This window comes from Symsagittifera roscoffensis, chromosome 2 (genome assembly GCF_963678635.1).
Source record: "Symsagittifera roscoffensis chromosome 2, txSymRosc1.1, whole genome shotgun sequence".
In the NCBI taxonomy this organism is placed as follows: Eukaryota; Metazoa; Xenacoelomorpha; order Acoela; family Convolutidae; genus Symsagittifera; species Symsagittifera roscoffensis.
Window position 1 is genome coordinate 47077139 of NC_087063.1, and position 18766 is coordinate 47095904.

The 18766-nt window shown below is 37.8% G+C and overlaps 1 protein-coding gene across 5 annotated transcripts; it reads right to left on the bottom strand.

The window, feature by feature from the left end:
* Positions 1-2604: 2604 nt before the first annotated feature.
* LOC134838859 (protein phosphatase 1 regulatory subunit 12C-like) lies at positions 2605-17934 on the bottom strand. Of its 5 annotated transcripts, none has more exons than XM_063854148.1 (10): positions 17799-17934; positions 15124-16441; positions 11816-12338; positions 10344-10502; positions 9851-9921; positions 9158-9374; positions 8536-8913; positions 5775-6033; positions 3833-4349; positions 2605-3671 (listed from the first exon to the last, which is right to left on the bottom strand). In XM_063854148.1, exons 2-10 carry the CDS (start codon positions 15166-15168, stop codon positions 2910-2912), a joined length of 2931 nt encoding a protein of 976 aa, XP_063710218.1. In that variant the 5' UTR covers positions 15169-16441; positions 17799-17934; the 3' UTR covers positions 2605-2909. The 5 variants fall into 5 exon arrangements, with proteins under 5 accessions (XP_063710218.1, XP_063710217.1, XP_063710216.1 ...); XM_063854147.1 differs by having other exon boundaries at positions 15124-16377; positions 17620-17934; XM_063854146.1 differs by having other exon boundaries at positions 17620-17934.
* Positions 17935-18766: the final 832 nt, after the last annotated feature.

Consider the following 18766-nt stretch of genomic DNA (forward strand, 5'->3'; position numbering starts at 1 on the left):
CGTTTCATTTAGTTCAGCAGCTAAAGGAATAAGGCTAAATTTCTGTAACTATCATTTAAAGTTCGCAACTGTGTGTTTGTTTAACCAAATGTTTTCTATTTTAGCTTTAAACTCCTTTTAAATTAAGTGTCGACAGGTAAAATGTCCTTGAGTTAATCTAATTGGTAATTAAGATATTTTTTCAGTTCTTTGAAAATAGGCTTTTCTGTTGCTTTTGGCAACACTTCTGTGTTTTGCTGCCTTAACGGTAGCTATGTTGTATCTGCCGCTGGGCCTTTGTGGTCCGAGCGCTCCGTTGTGTGTCCTCCGCTCGAGGAGATGTTCCCGTGGGGGGCGTGTTTCGCGGTGTTGGGTGGCCTCCTGTTGCTGTGCTGCTTGTTGCGGGCAGTGGCCAGTCTCGTCTTCTGGCCTCGAGGAGAGTAACACTTGAGAATGCATAAAACTGAGTTACGTGAACTCTCGCTAGTGTTTAGACTCTTAGCGGTCGTATAGGCCTGTTGTTTTTTGTAAATTTGAATTGAATTTTTCCTTTCTTTCTTAAATATAACACATTGGTGTGCGCTCAAGGTATTTTTTTGTGCTTCAGGCTTTTGGTTCGGCGTTGTGGACGAAGTAACACCACAAGATCTTTGCCCAACTCCGATATTAACTAAGCCATGATACGACCAAGAAACTTCGACGATTACCAGGACATTATTAGAAACACTAAATATATATGCCATTAGCGCGCGAATTTAAAACAAGAAAAACAAGTTTCCAACTTTGAAATGAAATAACTTCTAACTTCAAAACTAAATAAATGCAACTAAACTACCGGAACTCAAATCTCATAATTGTCCTAAAAATAAAAGCTAAATGTATCAAATGTCTCCCTTTTCTTCAACGTTCGAATTTCTCATTTCTTCTGTTTCTCTAATTACATCATAACTGCCTTTTCTAAACATCTTAACCTTTCCATTTCCCCTACTAATCAGGTACGTGCGCAAAGACGAAGAACACCGAAGAGTAGTTAAGCAAAAAAAGAATAGAAACAAAAATGAACTCGAGGTCACTGTTTATTGAACTCAAATGAACTCGAGGTCACCTTCAACAACTTTACCACCTGGTTTGTTTTTACCCCGCACTCACTCAGAAGAAAATTTGAAAACAAACTAAACTTCTGACCAGCAATTCTGGAACCGCTACCCCAAAGATACTTGTCAACACTGACGACACGAATTAAGTAGACACAACCAACTCTCAACATCCAAAGTGGAGATTTCGTTACTAGAAGACCTGAGACCTCGTGGTCCCTGGCCCCTGGGACGGCCACTCCGTACTTTTCCTGGATCTGAGCGATTGTTCGCTCATGCGAAATTCAGACTAGCCGTGGACTCCTGGCCAGAGCAGTCGTTGAACTTATCAAAGTTTTGCCCAGCCATAAGCGCACGAACTTAAAACATAAAAATTCAAGTTTCAAACTTCGAAACAACATAACTTCTGCCTTTGAAACTTAAAACGCAAAACTACTAAATTGCTTGAATTAAAATCTGATAACGATCTTCAAATTGAAGGCAAAGTATTCCAAATTCGACCTTTTTCTTAACGCTCTAAGTTCTTGTTTCTTCTGTTTCTCTAGTTAATACATGATTCCGCCCATCTAAATGACTCAATTTCTCCGTTTCCCCTACTTATCTTAGTGTTGCTGCCATGTACGTGCGCAAAGGCGTAGTCAGGAACATCGCAGAGTAAATTTGCATATTGCACGTTTTCACATACCTAATAGGAGCATAAGATTTAAGCTTAAATTCTACGTCTCGATCTTCTATTCGTTGAAAATCCGATCTTCCCTTGAATTAACCAAGATATTAGTTAATAATGTTGAAATAACACCTCACAAAAAAAATTTGAAGCATTTAGAAAGAGAATCATTGGCCACAAAGCTCGTTCATATTCAAGAATCTTTCATGATTGACTATTTCAAAAAAATACCTAATGTCAAAGAACTCTAGGAGATATAGGTAAACTCTTTTACTGCAGCGAAATCTACACAGTAAAACCCGTTTTCTAAACTACAATTTTTTCACGTTTTCTGGTGCCATTTGAATTTTTGCTTTTGGAGAACGAGATTAACTTCACTTAATTGAACGTTCAAACACGCAAGTCAAACTTTGAAAATCATATTTGAGCGTGGTCAAATTGCCGAATTTCAGCCGAAAAAAAATGATGAATACTCATGACTCAAATAAGTGTAATTCGCTAATGGAACTTAATAATCGCAATCAAGAACTCTAAAAGCGAAATTTTGTTTTAACCAACCGCAACACCCTGTGAATTAAAAATAAGCATCGCTTGTCAACACTCCGTGACATAATAGTTTATTTATCATCTCCAGATTTGCAACATTTTCATTCGTCTATCGTACCTTTCGCAGAGACAACCCACTCGGCCTCAGACGATTCAATGAACGAGTGCTGACATCGATAATAAAGATTACTTATGACAAAACAAAAATATGCGCTACTCAAACGCAAACACAACTTTCAATGATTTTACCGCGAACGGCCGTCGGAGAGAAAATTGAGGCGATGACGGCAGGAAAAAGGAGTGGCGCTTTATTATCCTTCGATTAAGAGCTGGGGAGAATTAAAGAATAATTGGAACACAAAAAGCTTTTTCTTCAGCAGTTCCAATCTGAACGCTTGATAATCGACTCAAGGAATGCATTTTAAACTTGAAAATTCAGCACAATTGATTTATACATCGATAGAAATAGAAAAAGTATATTTCTTTAAATAAAAATCTGGCACAAAAGGTGCAACAACAATTCATCCATTATCCTTGTGATATATTCTAAGCATCGAGGAGGGGTCAAAATAATTTTATAACTACGGGAATTGGATTTCGCCTGATCAATAGTTTCTTCATCTTTACATGACTCTACACGCTTTGTCTTTGTTTTTCTTTTTCTTGTCTGATCCTATCATTTCTTGGTCCCTTAGGGACCCCGTGTTATGACCATCCATGAGTTGCATGGATTGTGAGAAGTTCTGTTGCTTGTTGTTACTGTTTGCTGACAAGTCCCCCATGCTTCCAGTCATTCGGGGGTATCCAGTCGTGTCTAGTGAATTTGTAAGCGAGTGAGCCGATTGTGAGTTCATCTGTTTTTCGCGTGGGGGATTCTGCGGTGGCCTCTGTTGCATGTGGCCTTGAGTACCACTTGAAGAGTACGCGTTCTGACTTTGGTGGCTGTAGTTGCGACCTTGGTTCTGGCTACTATTACTAGTTGTGTTGTTGCTCACTGGAGTTGTCTGGAAATGCGTTTTACCTTGGACCTGCTGCTGGCCTTGACTTGGTGGCTGAGAATCAGGCCGAAGCTGACTCTGGTTTCTTATATCCGTTCTTGGCGATGTACCTGAAGACGTCAACATCAAAGACTGGTTGCGCTCTTGTACTCTTTTCTGTTTCAGCTCAGACAGGGTACCCGAACTGTGTCCTATCGAGTGCTGCTGTTCGTGATTTACGTAACCTGGAGGTGGGTTGTTCTGTCTAACATTGGGGACTGTGTTTCCGCCGCCGTAACATGTTGTAGGGGCATTGTTCGGGGAAGTCCGACTTCCATTGGTGATATGTTGCTGAGAATATGGATCAGTGGTTGCAGCGGAACTGGACATGTTAGAATTCCGAAACTCCTATAACAAACAAAAAGCATGAAGAGCACTGATTCAATTGATTTGAACCATACGAAATTACCATCGCTCTCCAGGTAATATATTTCTATCGAAGTTACCAAAAATATAGAACCTACAAAAATATAGAACCAAAAGATTTCTTTATGATTACACAATCGCACCTCAGGAAGATTGAGCATATGGGCAGCTGAGATAGCATCCCCTGCTCCTCCCATATATCTAGGATCGTTTGCATTGTTGCTGTTGTTATACGGAGGAGATGGGTGTTGGTGGAATGCATTTGAGTTACTATTCGGGGGTGGTACATTCATCGCTTCTCCATAGTGAGGTGGCAAGTGTTCACTAGAAGTGTTCTCTCCGTAGCTCGGCTGCTGTCTTTGTTGGGAAGAAGGATATGATTGTTGTTGTTGTATCTGGCGTCGCAGTAAGTCACTGTTACCAGCGTGATGGTGATCTCGATCGAGCAAACTGTGGACCTGGTTTTGGGGGAGGTCCTCGCCCAGTTTGTAGCTTCCAGATGAGGGCGTGTCTGATGCAGGGGAAGGTGTGGATCCAGTTGGTTGTCCAGGTGTCTGACCCTCGTCCACGCTGGATACTGTGTTGAATTCTTCTTTCATGTCTTTCTTCTGCAAGTCTTTCTTCTCTCGCATACTGCTTCTGCGAACTGATGACCTGAAGCTAAAACACATTCGTTGTTCTTAATATCATCTACATTTTACTTATGAAGTTCAACCGGCAAAACTTTGTCTACAGCTCATGGATTTTTTTGGTTCTGATCAATTCCTACACCTTCGTGGAATAATATCAGGTAAATGAGAAGGAATTAAAAGCAAGCTTTTTGAATTATAAATATATCAGCGCCTCAAACACTTATATTTATGCGAGGTGGGCGAATAAAAGATCTTGAAGCTAGTTCAAAAAGATCATAAGGAAAGTACAAAAAAAATAGTGACACGGGTACAAAAAGAATCCGGTACTCTAAATTTTAAGAAGCTTCATTATTTCTCGCTGTTCAATACATCTTAATATACGAGAACTTGAAATATTTTATAATAAAACCCTCAAAACCAGAAAAATTGCACACAGTGCAAAAAGTAAGGCTAAAATTAGATTATCATTGAAGGAGATAGAAGTGATGAAATCGCAAATTTCCCTAGCAAATCTCTTTAGAATAAATCAACCTTAATAAAGTAATCACTTTCATTTGAAGATTCTTAATTAAACTTTCTTCACATCCTGGCAAGCGTAATAACGTCAAGTAATTGAAAGATGAGGAAACCCCGTAATTCACATCGAATTTCTTCCCTACCAGTTGATTAGTCCATAAAACAAGGCCGTTTTTACCCATCAACCTCAGGCGAGTAAATACGGCAAGGAAAAGAATGCACCTGAAAGAACATACCTACAATAACAGCTTTCAGCAAAATTCAATGAACTACTAAGTTATTAACTGCCAAACTCCTGTTGTTGCTTTTAATATCTATTAAGATGTAGATGAAACAGATGTTAGAAAACTTCGCTCTAGAGAAAATATCCCTCATCGAACTATTCGCGGATAGATATGCCATCGCCGAATGCCCGAGACCTTAAACGTCCCTTGAACGGTCCAAGCTGGCACACACTCTCACGCTTATTTCTTTCAAATTTTTGAACACTCAAGCTCGGTTCGTCACGATTGGACAAATGTGGCACGAGTGATTCACAACTGAATTCTTTGTTACATACTCAAAAATAATAAAAGTAATAGTGGTTTCTGTGATTCACAGAGGATTTATGAAAGGCTATCCAGCCTGTCTAAACATATTCAGTTTCTCTTATTTTCTTTTAGGCAGAGGAAGCTCAAGGTTGCAACGAGGTAGTTTTTTTTGCGTCTAGAAATTCCGCGTGGCATCTTGAAGTCTGTGTTACCACAGTGCAGCCAAAAACGGTCAGGCTGTGGTAGACCTGAAGCTAGAGGTCAAGTGAGAGCTCTTCCTCTCACACCTTCATTACCATGGCAGGTGATCGATTCCACGATTTGGCGCTCTCGAATTGAACGCCTTATTATAATGATGTTTATCAGAACTTATGTACATAAGTAATAGAGCGACAAATAACACATACCTTCTTCTGCTGCCTTGTCTTCTGAACGGGTCCGTCACTCCGGGGGGTCCATTGCCGGCGAGAGAGTCTCTGGCGACACTACGCCTGGCGAAGTTGCTGTTGTCGAATGAGGCACTGCCCACTGTGCCTGACTGGGCCGCGTTGTTGATCCGGGTAGCCCTTTTCAACCTCTCAGCCTCTGCCTCCGCCTTCTGTTGCTCCTTCACCTCCTCCTGTTTCTCAATCAAACGCATCTTGAAGTCAGGGTCATCGCAGAGATCTAGATAAACCAATAAAACCAAGGAGTAGTAATACGTTTATTGCATAAAAAATAATAACTTTCTTTTGCCAAATCCGTCCTAAATGGCTTCATAATGAACTCGAGGACATTTGGACGAACTTCGTTCTCGTATAATACTACCCACGTGATCGGGTAAAAAGGGATTGGTTCGATCTTTTAAACTTGCTTCTAAGAAATCCTTAATTGGAACACAACAAACAAAAAAAGGCAACGGGGTCAAAATTAACAAGTACTGAAAAAAAAAATCACTGTTGAATCAATAAAAAGCAACATCAATTTCAACAAACAGGCGAACTGTGATTGACTGAATGACTGACTGTGATCAAAATCAAATGAAAAGAAAAATCAAAAAAGCCTTCAAAACTCGTTTTTGTCATAAAAATTTATAACACAGGCAAAAACAGCCCACAAGGTCCGGAACAAAATTACCAGCACCATTACCTGCAGAAAGCCGAAATGTCAAAAAATTCTTCTCTTCGGGATTTAAGTCGGCAAAAATCAGCAGATAGACAAAAATCTGAATTAGCAAAAATTTTCAGTTTGCAAAAAAAAAACATGTCCGGCCGGATTCGAACCATAAACATTTGTAGTCTCAAGCAGAAGAATTACCTCTACGTCAGATGCGCCGAATGATCGACTGAATGAATTTATAATAAAGAAGGAAATGAGTCCTGTGAACAAAGTTATTTATGGGGAAAAACCAAGTACCCGATAGAAATAGCCTTTCTTATCGCAAGGATAACTATAAATATCTGAGAAAAAAAGTTTACGTCAAAAAGTCTAGTTCCTCATAACGTCTAGAAGAGACTTGCTCTCGCATGTGTAAGGAACGCAAGGAAACAGGGAAAAACGACACATAATTAAAAAGACACATAATTCGTCCTTACAGCTCGCCTATTTTCAAAAAAAATAATGATTGACACTTCATGATGAGGTAAACCATATTTGAGAAAACCCGATCGATAGCTAATGTTTTTATTCCGTTGAAAAATCGAAAAACGACAATCCACCTATAAAACTAGAATCGTTCACAATTTTCGTGACCGTGAGTTTGCTGTTTTATAGTGAAGTTTGCCTTCCTTCTAACAACTGAAATGAGCTGAACATGAAAAAAAATCAAAAACCATAACGCAAAATATCAGATTTCAGCGTGAAGAAAACTATAATTTTTCCTGAAAAATAAAAACGAAACAGAACCCACCACGCCCTTTAGAAGTTTCTTCACTGTGTTCATTAAGAAAACCCATTACGCCCTTTAGAAGTGTCTTCACTGAGTTATACTTATTTTCACTGCGTTCATTGACACTTCATAGGAATTAAATTATTTATTTACAAAAACAGAGCCCGCTAACTTTTAAATTACCGAAACGAATCCAAACGCCTTTCAATAATAGCAAAATTTGGTTCAACCAGACAAAAATTGCATAGTAAGAAAATCTGGAAACAGCCGACAAGAAATACGGAGACAAACAAAAGTCCGACAATTAATTCTCCCAGAAAACAAAACATTTTATAACGAAAAATCAGTTCCTGCCTAAAATTGAACCGAACCCATCACTTTGTCGCATCACACGTGGACGTTACCTCCACACTAAACAGTCTGAACACACTTGGTACCACGATCTAGAATTAAATTAAGCTGAGTAAATAATTCAGTGCTGAACCGAATAAAAAATCAATAATGCGATTTAACAACGCTTTCTAATCGCAAGCGTAATAAACTTGGCGCTAAATTTTGTTTAAAAAATGTGCAATTTGCGTTGGAAAAAGTAAACTGACCGTACAACAAACGTTCCCAAGCTCGCTATGATACATCATCATCATCACATATGTTATTTCGACACCAATTTCTTGAATTCAAAGGTGTTTGAGTTTAATTAAAAACCAGTTTTGTCGTATAAATAATCAGTCGCTCCGCTAAAGATGAGTTCGTTTCTGTCGATAGCCGTACCCACTCTAAAATGAGCCGGGATTTAAACAGAAAATGTTCTTTGAAGATGGTTAAAAATCGGATTTCAGCGTGTAAAATTCTATTGAAGGGGGAACCGGCTGATTTTGAAACATCTTCGCCAAAAACTTTAGATGAACTTTAAAAAAATGGAAGTCGAACCGAAAAAATAACAAGGCTTGTTCTTTTTCCCGAAAAAGCACGACCGAAATAAATGCCTTTACATCAAAGGCGCCTTAAGAAAGATTTTGGGACTGATGTCGTACACAGTACCAAATGGAGCACAAAGATCCAAGTCTTTCCCTTTACACCCCCTCAAATTATGGCCCACATTATATACGACCACTGAGTGTAGGAGCATTATTATTTAGTTACTAGGTTGGGCAAATACCAAAATATCCCGTACTTTCTTTGAAATTCGGAAAAAAATTTATTGCAAGACCTCATTAAGTTATAAAATATTCTTATAAAATATTATAAGTAATGTAATAAACTCAACGCGGTCAAACTGCACATATAAGACAAGGATGTACCTAATGCCGTTTCGAAATTGTTCGTCACAGTCTCGAGAGAGGCTCCGTGTTCTATTAAGAGTAAGGCTACTTCCAGGTGGCACCAACAACAAGCTGCGTGAATAGGCTGCCAGCCATCCTTATCCTTCACATGTAAATCGACTGCTGCGTCCTCCAGGAGATAAGCAACCACGTCCACGTAGCAATTAGCACTGGCAATGTGGAGTGCAGTCGCCATGTCTCCCTCTCTGGGTAGGTTGACGTCATACCCCTGGCGTACACTGGACTGCAGGTCTCTGTGCATCTGGATCTGGGGCATGGCTCTCTTCTCGTCTATCATCTGCTGAGTGATACCTCGACTGGCCATGGCGTTCTCAATGAAGTCTAGTGTTTTGTCGCCTGAAGCACGCAATACTTCTACTTTTCATTCTGATAATGGAGTGTTTAGAAGCTGTAGTGCAGATCAATTATTGACAAAAAACTGCAACAGTTATTGAAAAATAAACAAAAAAGTGCATAATAAAACAAGGCTGATCTTCGCACTTTTTCCCTTAGATAGGAAACAAACACTGTTCACAAGTTCTGAACGTACACAACATCCTAAAAACATGATCTGAACAGCTAAAGCAACACGAGCGCGTACCCGGTTGGGTCTCCTCGCATATGTCGTAGGGCATGTTGCCGTCAGAGTTGACTGCGAGGAGGTCTGCCCCATTTGCAATAAGGTACTGCACCAGGTCCAGGTGGTTGCACGTGGCTGCTGCATGCAGTGGCGTCCACAGCTCCGAGTCTGTCGCGTTCACGTCTGCTCCCCCATCCACTAACAGTTTCATCATCTGAGGGTAGTGGTCAATGCAGCACTAAACACAAACTGTCTATGAAAGGAGGAAAGAAGTTCTCCTCCCATAGGGGCAGATCTAAGAGGAGGGGGATGGGGCGAGCAGATTCGTGTATATTGGCGCCGAAGAAAAATTTTAGGGTCGGTCGGCCAAAAAAGGTTGCCGTAACTGGTTCACAGGAAACCGTTTTGTTGGTTTGGTGGTCGAATCTTTAGAAAAGGGTGATGGCTACCGCAACTCACCTCCCCGATCCTCCGCTGCCCTCAGGCTTCATTTTTGATTTTCTTTCGATAACTTTCAGCTACCTTTTCATTTTGGGGTAACAATTTTTTTTATCGAAATAGTCTGTCATTGAATTGTTAATTCGCTCATTTACTGATGAAGTTTCCTCTGTGATTGTAAGATAAGAAAACAAAGTGGATTTGCGTCCATCTATCAACTTCGCCAGATCCAGATTAATTTGATGATACCGCTTTGTATTTATCTTTGCTGCATACCTGATGTAAAGCTGTAAGCCCGTCTTCATTGCAAGAATTTGGGTCAATTCCTTCAGCCAGAAGCCGTTGTACTGAAACAGGAAAAATGTCTATGCAAAAAATCTCAAAACAGAGCCCGTGTTACGAAACCTACGTTGTACTAATTATATTAAGCCTAGTCTTGATTAGCGAGGAAACGGGTAATAATAAACCAAAACTTTGGAATATATTTTTTATAACATTTTGAAGTTTTCGTAACAACAGTAACAACTTGTGGCAACTTTTCGCCACAAAATAGAGTCTAATCTGTAGATAAGATGATACTAAATGCCTAAAAATTGTTTTCGAACTTGGTGCTATTAATGTGGATCAAAATTGTAGGTAACTCTAAAAACCCAGGTTTTTTGAGGACGAACTTAGTGGTCGACAAAATACTGAAAATCCACTCCTCACAAAAACTATTGTTTCTCCCCTCTGTTTGTCTCCTCAATAAGATGCAGCTATACCCACTCACCCTCTTCGAGGTCGTTTCTGGCAGCCGCCTCTAGAAGCACTATGCTGGGTATAAATTTGATTTTCTGGGTCCTGGTGGGGGTGCCTGTGGCTCCAGCGCCCTTCCTGCTCGCCTGCTTCTTAGCCTTCAGAGCATCTTCTTTCTCACGTCTGTGGTACTCTACATCACACAAAAGACATGAATTTGAAAGAAAAGAACATAGCCAACAGACAGTTGGAAAAGAGTCAATGGACGAAAATAAAATGGAAACAAAAGACTGACTTGTTTTTTCAAAAATCTTCACTTTCGAATTTCAAAGAAAATAAATGCCCCCGAAGCTCTTTGAGCTTTTAGAACAATTTATAGCTCGCATTTTTAAAATAAAATTAACCCAAATTTGAGAAAACTGGATCAGCAAGTAAAATTTTTATTTGTCTGGGAAATCTGAAAATTAAATTCCACTTTCGAAACTAGAAGGTCAAAAAGTCCTTGGTGAGCTATTCACTATCGCTGTTTGATAGTGCAGTTTGCCCTCGTTTTAACAAAGGAAATGAACTGAATTTAAAAAATCAAAAGTCAAACCGCGAAAAAGTAAATTTGAGCCTGAACTTTTCCGGAAAAAAGCGAAAACAAAAACATCGCGACCTATATAAGAGTCTGCACTATGTTCATCGACTCTTAAAAAGATCAAGCAATTTGGATTCGTTTGTTTAGTTTGGAACTTGATAGTATTGACATTATCCAAGAAATTTCAATAAGAAAAGTCAACGATCATGGGTGAAATATTACAATCGGTGGTAGGTTCAATGTGTCGCTTTTTGTTATACTTTGCACAATATTTATACTTTGTTTCAGAGCCAAGTTTTTTGGCAAAAGAAATGTAAAATTTGAATTTTTTAATAGCATTTGATCTGGCAGAGTAATGTATAAACAAAAACTATCTTAGTAGTAGTACAATTGATTGAAACTGAAATGACTATAATATGGGTTCTCAAATTTAATTCATGCACTATACTCAAAATTATCACCTATTGTAACACATCACCCGATCATGATATAAGTAATTTCTATTCAGGAAATTCCTTGTACTTGCACCGACGCAAACAAGAAAGCAATTTGTTACAACTTTGTAACTATCAACTGGTACATTTCTACAAAGAGCTTCTTAGCGCATCTGACCCTGATAACAAAAGAGTTAAGCATTGGTGGAGGCGCCAATAAAGTGTCCACATAAAAGGAGTGCGATTTGTATTTAGACAACCGCGTATTCATACTCGTCAGTAAGCAGGCAAATACTGTATTAACCAATCAGAATCGAGATGAAAAAGCAAATTTTCGAAATAACGAATTATTATTTATTAATTTCCTCGTCTCGATTCTGATTGGTTAATACAGTATTTGTCTGCCTACTGACGAGTAGGAATACGCGGTTGTCTAAATACTGCTACGTAATCACATAAAAAGACATACACTACCACTCACGACAGACATACCTTTGAGCTGTTTCACTCTGTCTTTCTTAGCCTGTCTCAATCTGGCCTGTGCACTTGCCGGTGGGATGCCCAGAGCTGCAGCACTCACTCCTTGTTGCGGTGGTGCCGCTCCTGCATTTCCTTGCGGAACACCCTGTCCATTAGTTTGTTCACTCCCAACCACGCCCGCAGCAATGACTACGTTGTTTGTCTGCATAATTGGCGGTATGTTATCAGGGTCTGTGGAAGACTTCAGAGTGTTGAAAAGTGTAATTGAGCTTCTTCGTTTCGGTGATTTCAGTTTATTCCGATGTCTCGATGCGGAGTCGCTGCCAAATTCGATCGAGTTGTTGTGGCTGTGCGACTTCGCTTTGTGAATCGAAGAGTGCTGAATGGATTTTATAGGAGAGGAGAGCACCCTTTGAGGAGTAACGTCAGAGGCAGTGCTGTTTTCTCGACTGTCATTTTCACAAACCAAGTTATTCTCTTTGTCTCGAATTACACGTGAGCCGAAATGATTGTGTTCATTTTTATTTTCCAGACACTGTCAAAACAAAATAAAACTATTTATCGAAAAATGAATTAAGCTTTCTTTTAACTCATTGATTATCTGCTCAAACATGAGATACCAAATCGGAAGAAAGCGATAACTAATCAAAAACCATTAGAAAAGAAAGCATTTAGCAGAATTATTTGCTTCTAAAACAAAATTAAAAAATTATTGTCCCCTTTGAGAACAACCGACAAATGATCAAAAAACCGCCATTGATAATAATAGCTAAAATAACGATCGTTTGTAAAACTTTCTTTTCAATTTGTTAGTCGAGACACGACAAAGTTGACATAAAACGCTAACGAAATGCATCAATCAAATTATAAGAGGAAATTTATTCTCAGGCAAAGTTAATTTAGAATTGAATTTTACAGCAAAGTAGATTTTTCCATAGTATGCATGCTTGTTGGCGGTTTTCCACACAAGCTAATTTCACAGACAACATAACTGAAACTACTTGATATACATAAAGTTGGGAAAACATTGCGAATTCATCAGATATGCTAAAAACGAGGTATATTGCAAATACGGAAACGGAATAACCAAATGCAGTAAGTTCAAAGCAAAAGTTTCAAATAGAAAAAAAATATCTCCAGTTACGACTGGAAAAATGCAGTTAACTTTGTACATAAAATCCATAACACGTTCAACTTATCATAACTATCCGCATATATTGCCAAATTTTTCACTTTAAAATCATAAAACACCCTCTGCAAGGAAATGAAATGAACTCATATCAAGAAAATAGACAATCGTAGCTTGGCGTAAATTTGCTACTACGCAAAAGAATCCTACATTTCACTTCAAAGTAAAGCTCTGTTATACCGATAGTTGTTCCCATTTTTTTCTTCAAATCCCTTCTTTCGCGCGATGTTTGGCCCGTCCTTTCATCATAACCCCATGTTTCTGCCTGTAATAACAAAAGAATCGCTACACAATTTCCTGTGCAGTATTGACTACCTCGGGCAAAATCAGAGGAAAACCATTTCTCACTTTTTACATAAATCAAATTAAAGTTAGAAACATGTCAATACACAATCTTCGTCGTCTTATTCTTAGGATCCTAGTTTCCGCCAGTGTTGTCACCATTAAACCAAATTCAGACTGTTCCTTGAAATTTGAAATAACAACTAGTCCTTCAAATTCGATAGCGACCAAGTTTCCGAGTATGAGGGAAAAAATCCTTCTTCAAATTTGACAAAAAGTAGTATCTCTTTTAATTAGTAATTCGACAAGATTAACCATATGCTGGGGCAGATTTAGGTCCCACTTTGGTACTAATTGACGACATCCATTTTTGGCTGATTGACTTTAATTTTTTCTATAAACGCCTTCTGCGTGAATAAATAGGGAGTGAGTGACAAAAAAAACAGGAAAAAAATTTCAATGCCCAAGAGCAAAATTTATGGCGTTTTTTTTTCCAATAATTTGCGAGTGGCAAATATTTGGGAAAATAGGGTTTTGACAAACCTCGGAAAATCAACTTGGTCGACATTTAAAAAAGCTCGACAAAATTTTCAAAATGACTTGATTACCTTGTGCTTACGCTTAATGACGAACATTTACAAGCAAGCCATCAAACAACATTTTAAAAATTGTTATCTTTTTCAACAAACGACAACAACAACGTTGAAAAAGCATTAAGACAGGTTGAGCACAAATTCAGTCCCCAAGTTCAGCACAACCGAAAACAAAACAATTTATCGAAATTATGTATTAAAAACTAGTCGCAGAATTACACCAGAAGCCGAATTACAGAACAAATAAAACAAACCCCACCATTGCGCTCACAGGCATCAGGTCTTTGTATCTGTACCAAGCTATATTACGTATTAAACTCAAAAAGAAAACATTCGAAGATCCTTTGTGGAGCCTAATTTTGCAAAAGCAAACACTCTCAGCTCAAAAACAGCCCAAACTTTTTCAATTTTCTTTAAATCACTTCAAAGATCGAAGGTACAATCATATCACGTTCAAGCTCTTCGAATTACACGAAAAAAACTTAATTAAAAAACACTTGGTCAATTTTTGATTTTTTATACTCCGTTGTGAATTTTCAAATGGCGGTCCATTTTTGAAACTTGAAGTCGCACACGCCATCCAAAAAGTTCTCACATTGTTTGCCTTTTTTTATTAGAGAGCTTAATGTGTCTTACTTTCTTTCTTTCTTCAAACTAAATTGAATTGAACTTAAAAAACCAAAAAGTTGGACCAAACTGCGAAAAATCAAGTTTGAGTGTGAACAAATTTTGAGACTTTCCCCAAAAAATAAAAAACAAAAAATAAATAATCACGACTAAAATAAGACTCTTCACTACGTTCAGTGATTCTTAATTTAAAAAGAGTAGGCTAGCATAACGGTTTTTAGAAAAATATCAGGTACACTTAGGGCGTGGGCTGGAGGGGTTACGCAAAAAAAACGTATTAGGTCAAAAAAAATTGCTTCAAAAACTGGGAAAAGCAGAGATGTGCGTTTCAGGGATGGGGGCAATAAACTATTAATATGCAAACATCCGAGTCTAAAGTTCCTCCACACTCGTAAGCGGTGGGGTCAGAAAAAATAAATCATCAATAGGTTGCTTATTACTTGATTAAAATATCTGAAAACGGACCTTACAATCAAAATCTATCAAGTTGGGCTTCGAACCAATGTTAATACAAATTAAAAGGGGACACAGTCAGTAACCAACCCTTTCATCCCTCTGTCTTAGCTGGGACTAGATATTGATCAAAATTCAGAGTAGCTCTTGATCAGTGTCTAATTCAATCATGTTACCTTGGTCTTTTTGGAGTCTCGAAATCCAGCTAAGCGATTCAACATGGTAACAAAGAAAACTTGCTGTAAAGTTATAACTTAAAGTTCAGTGCACCGGTAAGGTAGTAATATTAAATTGCTAAGCTTCAGAACTAACAGCGCGCAGCACCAGACAGTCTTGAGGTTATCACATTCAAAAATGACATTTAAAAAGGGTATAAAACTTTCGTCAGTTTTTTGACGCAAAGGGAAGTACTTCAGAAGGCATATTTTATTTCCTAAGTAATGGAAATGCTTTTAAAAATGGCAATGCCCGGCTTCAAAAGACGGAAGTTCTGTAGGAAGCAGTTATTCGAGATATTTTAGGCCGGAAATATACCACACAGAAGATTTATTAGCTTCATTGTTTGGGTGGGCCGAAATGTAAAATAAGGTAACATGAAATGAGTTGTTAAACAAACTGAAAATTTGTCATCAGCTCAAAATAGATTGTTTAATATTGACAGCTTTTGTTCGCCAACAAAAACATCATCTTTGATTCGAGGAAAGTCCACAAAACTCCACAATGGATCGCAGTCTATGCGTCGTATTAGGGTGACCTTTAACACCATAAAGCAGGGGCTATTTTTAAACTTTGCCTTGGTAGGAAAATGCGATTTTATTTTTTATGACACCAGCTTTAGAGGTAAAGGAAATTTTGTCGCACGCAAGTATATTTCAAGCCAGAATTATTAGCGAGAAATGTCAACGTAGCAAGCGAAATGATGACGGATAAGTGCCCCAAATTTTACAAAGGAAATAACTTTTCTCAGGTTTATCAGATCGCCCGACTAAAAATAGCCCTTAGACATAAGCTCTACCGGCCTTTATCTAGAACTAGACCATAGGCTATAATCTAAATCGAGTTGGTCAAATCAGTTTCAATTGCATTGAGAGTCCATTTCAGGTAAGACATGTAATTTAAGGAAAAGCGAGAGGACAAAGTGGAAATATGGTTTTAAATCGAGTCTGGGAAGCAGTATAAAAACAATTGAAATGGGTGGTTCAAACTAGCTCCACAAGGGGAAGTAACGTCGTTTAAAACACTACATCAAAGGAATAGTAAAAAAAGAATATTTTTGATTAGCTTAATTTAAGCCTACTTGTCGAAGGTTGATTTTAACCTCCAATAGTGGAAGCAAGGAACAAGGAGACAAGTTAATAAAGTTAAATCTCCACGCAAACAATAACGCGGCACATTTTTCATTCCGATAGAGCTGTTTAGATCTCTGGGGACTAAAGGTCGAGGGAGGATAATATGGTCAATATCAAAAATGATGCCACCAAAAGTCCAGGCCATCTCAAATATAAGAAAAAACGCAATATTTTAAACAGGAAGTCAAATTTTACATTTCTCTTAAATATATCAACTAAACAGGCAAAATTTAAAATTCCTCGCACTTATTCACCTAACGGTACATTCAACCAGTTAAATTCATAACTCCCTATAATAGTCCCTATAATCATGTGTGCCGTGATGATTTGCTAATTTGTTGACCAAGCAGTGTAAATCGTATATTACAATATAGTGCAATATGGTGTACACATAACAGTATTACCATAACAAGGAAATATAAGATCGCTTCCCTTTCATAAAATTCAACCAAAGCCTAAATTAGCAGTGCTAACTGGTTCTGTTTTTGTGGCTTACTGATAATACATGTTTGAGTTGATAGCATCCGGTGGGGACTTTCAAACAAAAATACCATGCTAATGTCAGTAAAAGCAAATTGGCATTGAATTAAGCGAAATTCCAAAAAAAAAATCAAAAGGCTCACAGGAAAACAAACAAGTAAAACCATTCCATATCAGAACGTATTCTGCACCATGGCCTTTTCGATGACACAGATTTTCGATGCAATTGTGCAGCAAAAAAAAATTAACGATTCAGTTTATCTTGACTTCCTTTTTTTAAACAATACTTTCAACTTTTTGTACCGAAGATCACAACACCACTTAATTTAAAATGCCGATGCCACCTTTATCACTGATGAAAACAATTCTACTGTCATTGATTTTACCTTACTGTCAAGCCAACAAACATAGAAACCGAAAATTGGAAAAATGTCAGAGAAAAATGTTGGAGAAATTGGAATAATCTCAGGAAGACGACAAAAACAATGTATCATGTAACAGAACTGTGAATTTCAGGAATCTTTTATGACTGACACTATTTCAGGACTGACTCTATAGATAGTTTATTAATCAGCCGGGAGATCTAGAATTAAAATCCACATTCATAACTTAGGTCGCTTTTTTGCTTCATTTTTAAGTTTGTTAATCGAAAGCGTAATTTGCTTTCTTTTTAGCAAATGAACTTGCACTGTACTTAACCAACTGAAAAAATTAAAAGCCAAACAGCTACAAAAGGACAAAAAGCTCTAGCTATTCTATATAAGTGATGAATCACTTCGTTTATTAACACTTAATTAGCCTAGTGACTAAATCGAAATTATAAATTTGGAGGTAAAAGTGTACATTCGATCGGCTAAAAGGCCCACTCAAACGCAAATAAATTGAATCGGACTGAATATTTAACTAGAAAGAACATTTTAAATTGGAATTCTAAGTTATCACCGCTAGTTTCTTGGAGATACAGTACAAAAAATGAAAACCGAAACTAGGGAATACTGTCAAAAACAGGATACCTGGAATACCTAATTAGACACGCGAGTACAGAATTTAGGCTGCCCGTTGTTGCTTCAAAACAGTTTTGCGGTTATAACTAACAAGGAATTTCCGTGCAGCTATGGTATAGTCTCTGTAGAGCAACAGGAAAGTACGCAGGTAAGTAATCACAACTTTGAAGTTGCAAAGTATTAAGATAAAGACCAACGCATTCGGAATTATTTAGCACAAAAAGGCGACAAGAGATTACCTCCAAATGACAGAATGTAACCACGCTAAAACAAGTAATTATTTTCTATTTTCAGCTATCTTCCAGGCAGGAAGCAGATTTTCCAACGAGGAGAGATTAAATTCGAAATCATATCTCGAGTTCAAACATGCTTCACTAAATTCAATCGGATCCCGCAAACGATATTGATTCTTTCGATATCCGATCAGAATTTCTAACTTCAAAAAACTGAACTTTAATTGAAATTCGATTTTTTTTCAGCCGAAGCGAAGCTTAAGCGATTTACTTAGTTTAATCGATTTTTTTTCAATCGCTTAAACTAAGTAAAATCGATATTAAAAATCCAAGTGCCGGCTCAATAACAGAGCAAAAACGAAAAAACATGAGAAAATGAAGCAGGTAAAAACGATGTTGATAACAAACATTGTCTTCGGAAAATTGAAACTTTAAAAGCTATACAAATAAACGCCTAAATGCACGATTCTTGTAAGCAGAACTGGTGCTAAGGTATTATCAGCAAAAAGAAAAACAATGAAAAAAATGAAGACAAAACCAATCTTAAGAAATCAATTATAAGATTCAGATCAAAGCGCGAAGCAGCGCTTCGCATTACTAGCGATGCAGAAAAATATTTCCTATAAAACTTCGGTCAGTAGCAGATGAGAGCAGATGCGCCAAAAATCATGAATAGATTTTTTTTAGAAATCCGCAGAAATTTCATCGAATGTACTTCACATTGAACACTAGACTGCTCGTATCATAACGAAG

Coding starts and splice junctions, on each gene's coding strand:
- LOC134838859 (XM_063854148.1), bottom strand. CDS start 15,168: ATGTTGAATCGCTTAGCTGGATTTCGAGACTCCAAAAAGACCAAG. Junction 9,922..10,343: donor CAGAAACGACCTCGAAGAGG/GTGAGTGGGTAT, acceptor TTCCTGTTTCAG/TACAACGGCTTCTGGCTGAA. Junction 4,350..5,774: donor AGACAAGGCAGCAGAAGAAG/GTATGTGTTATT, acceptor AATGTGTTTTAG/CTTCAGGTCATCAGTTCGCA.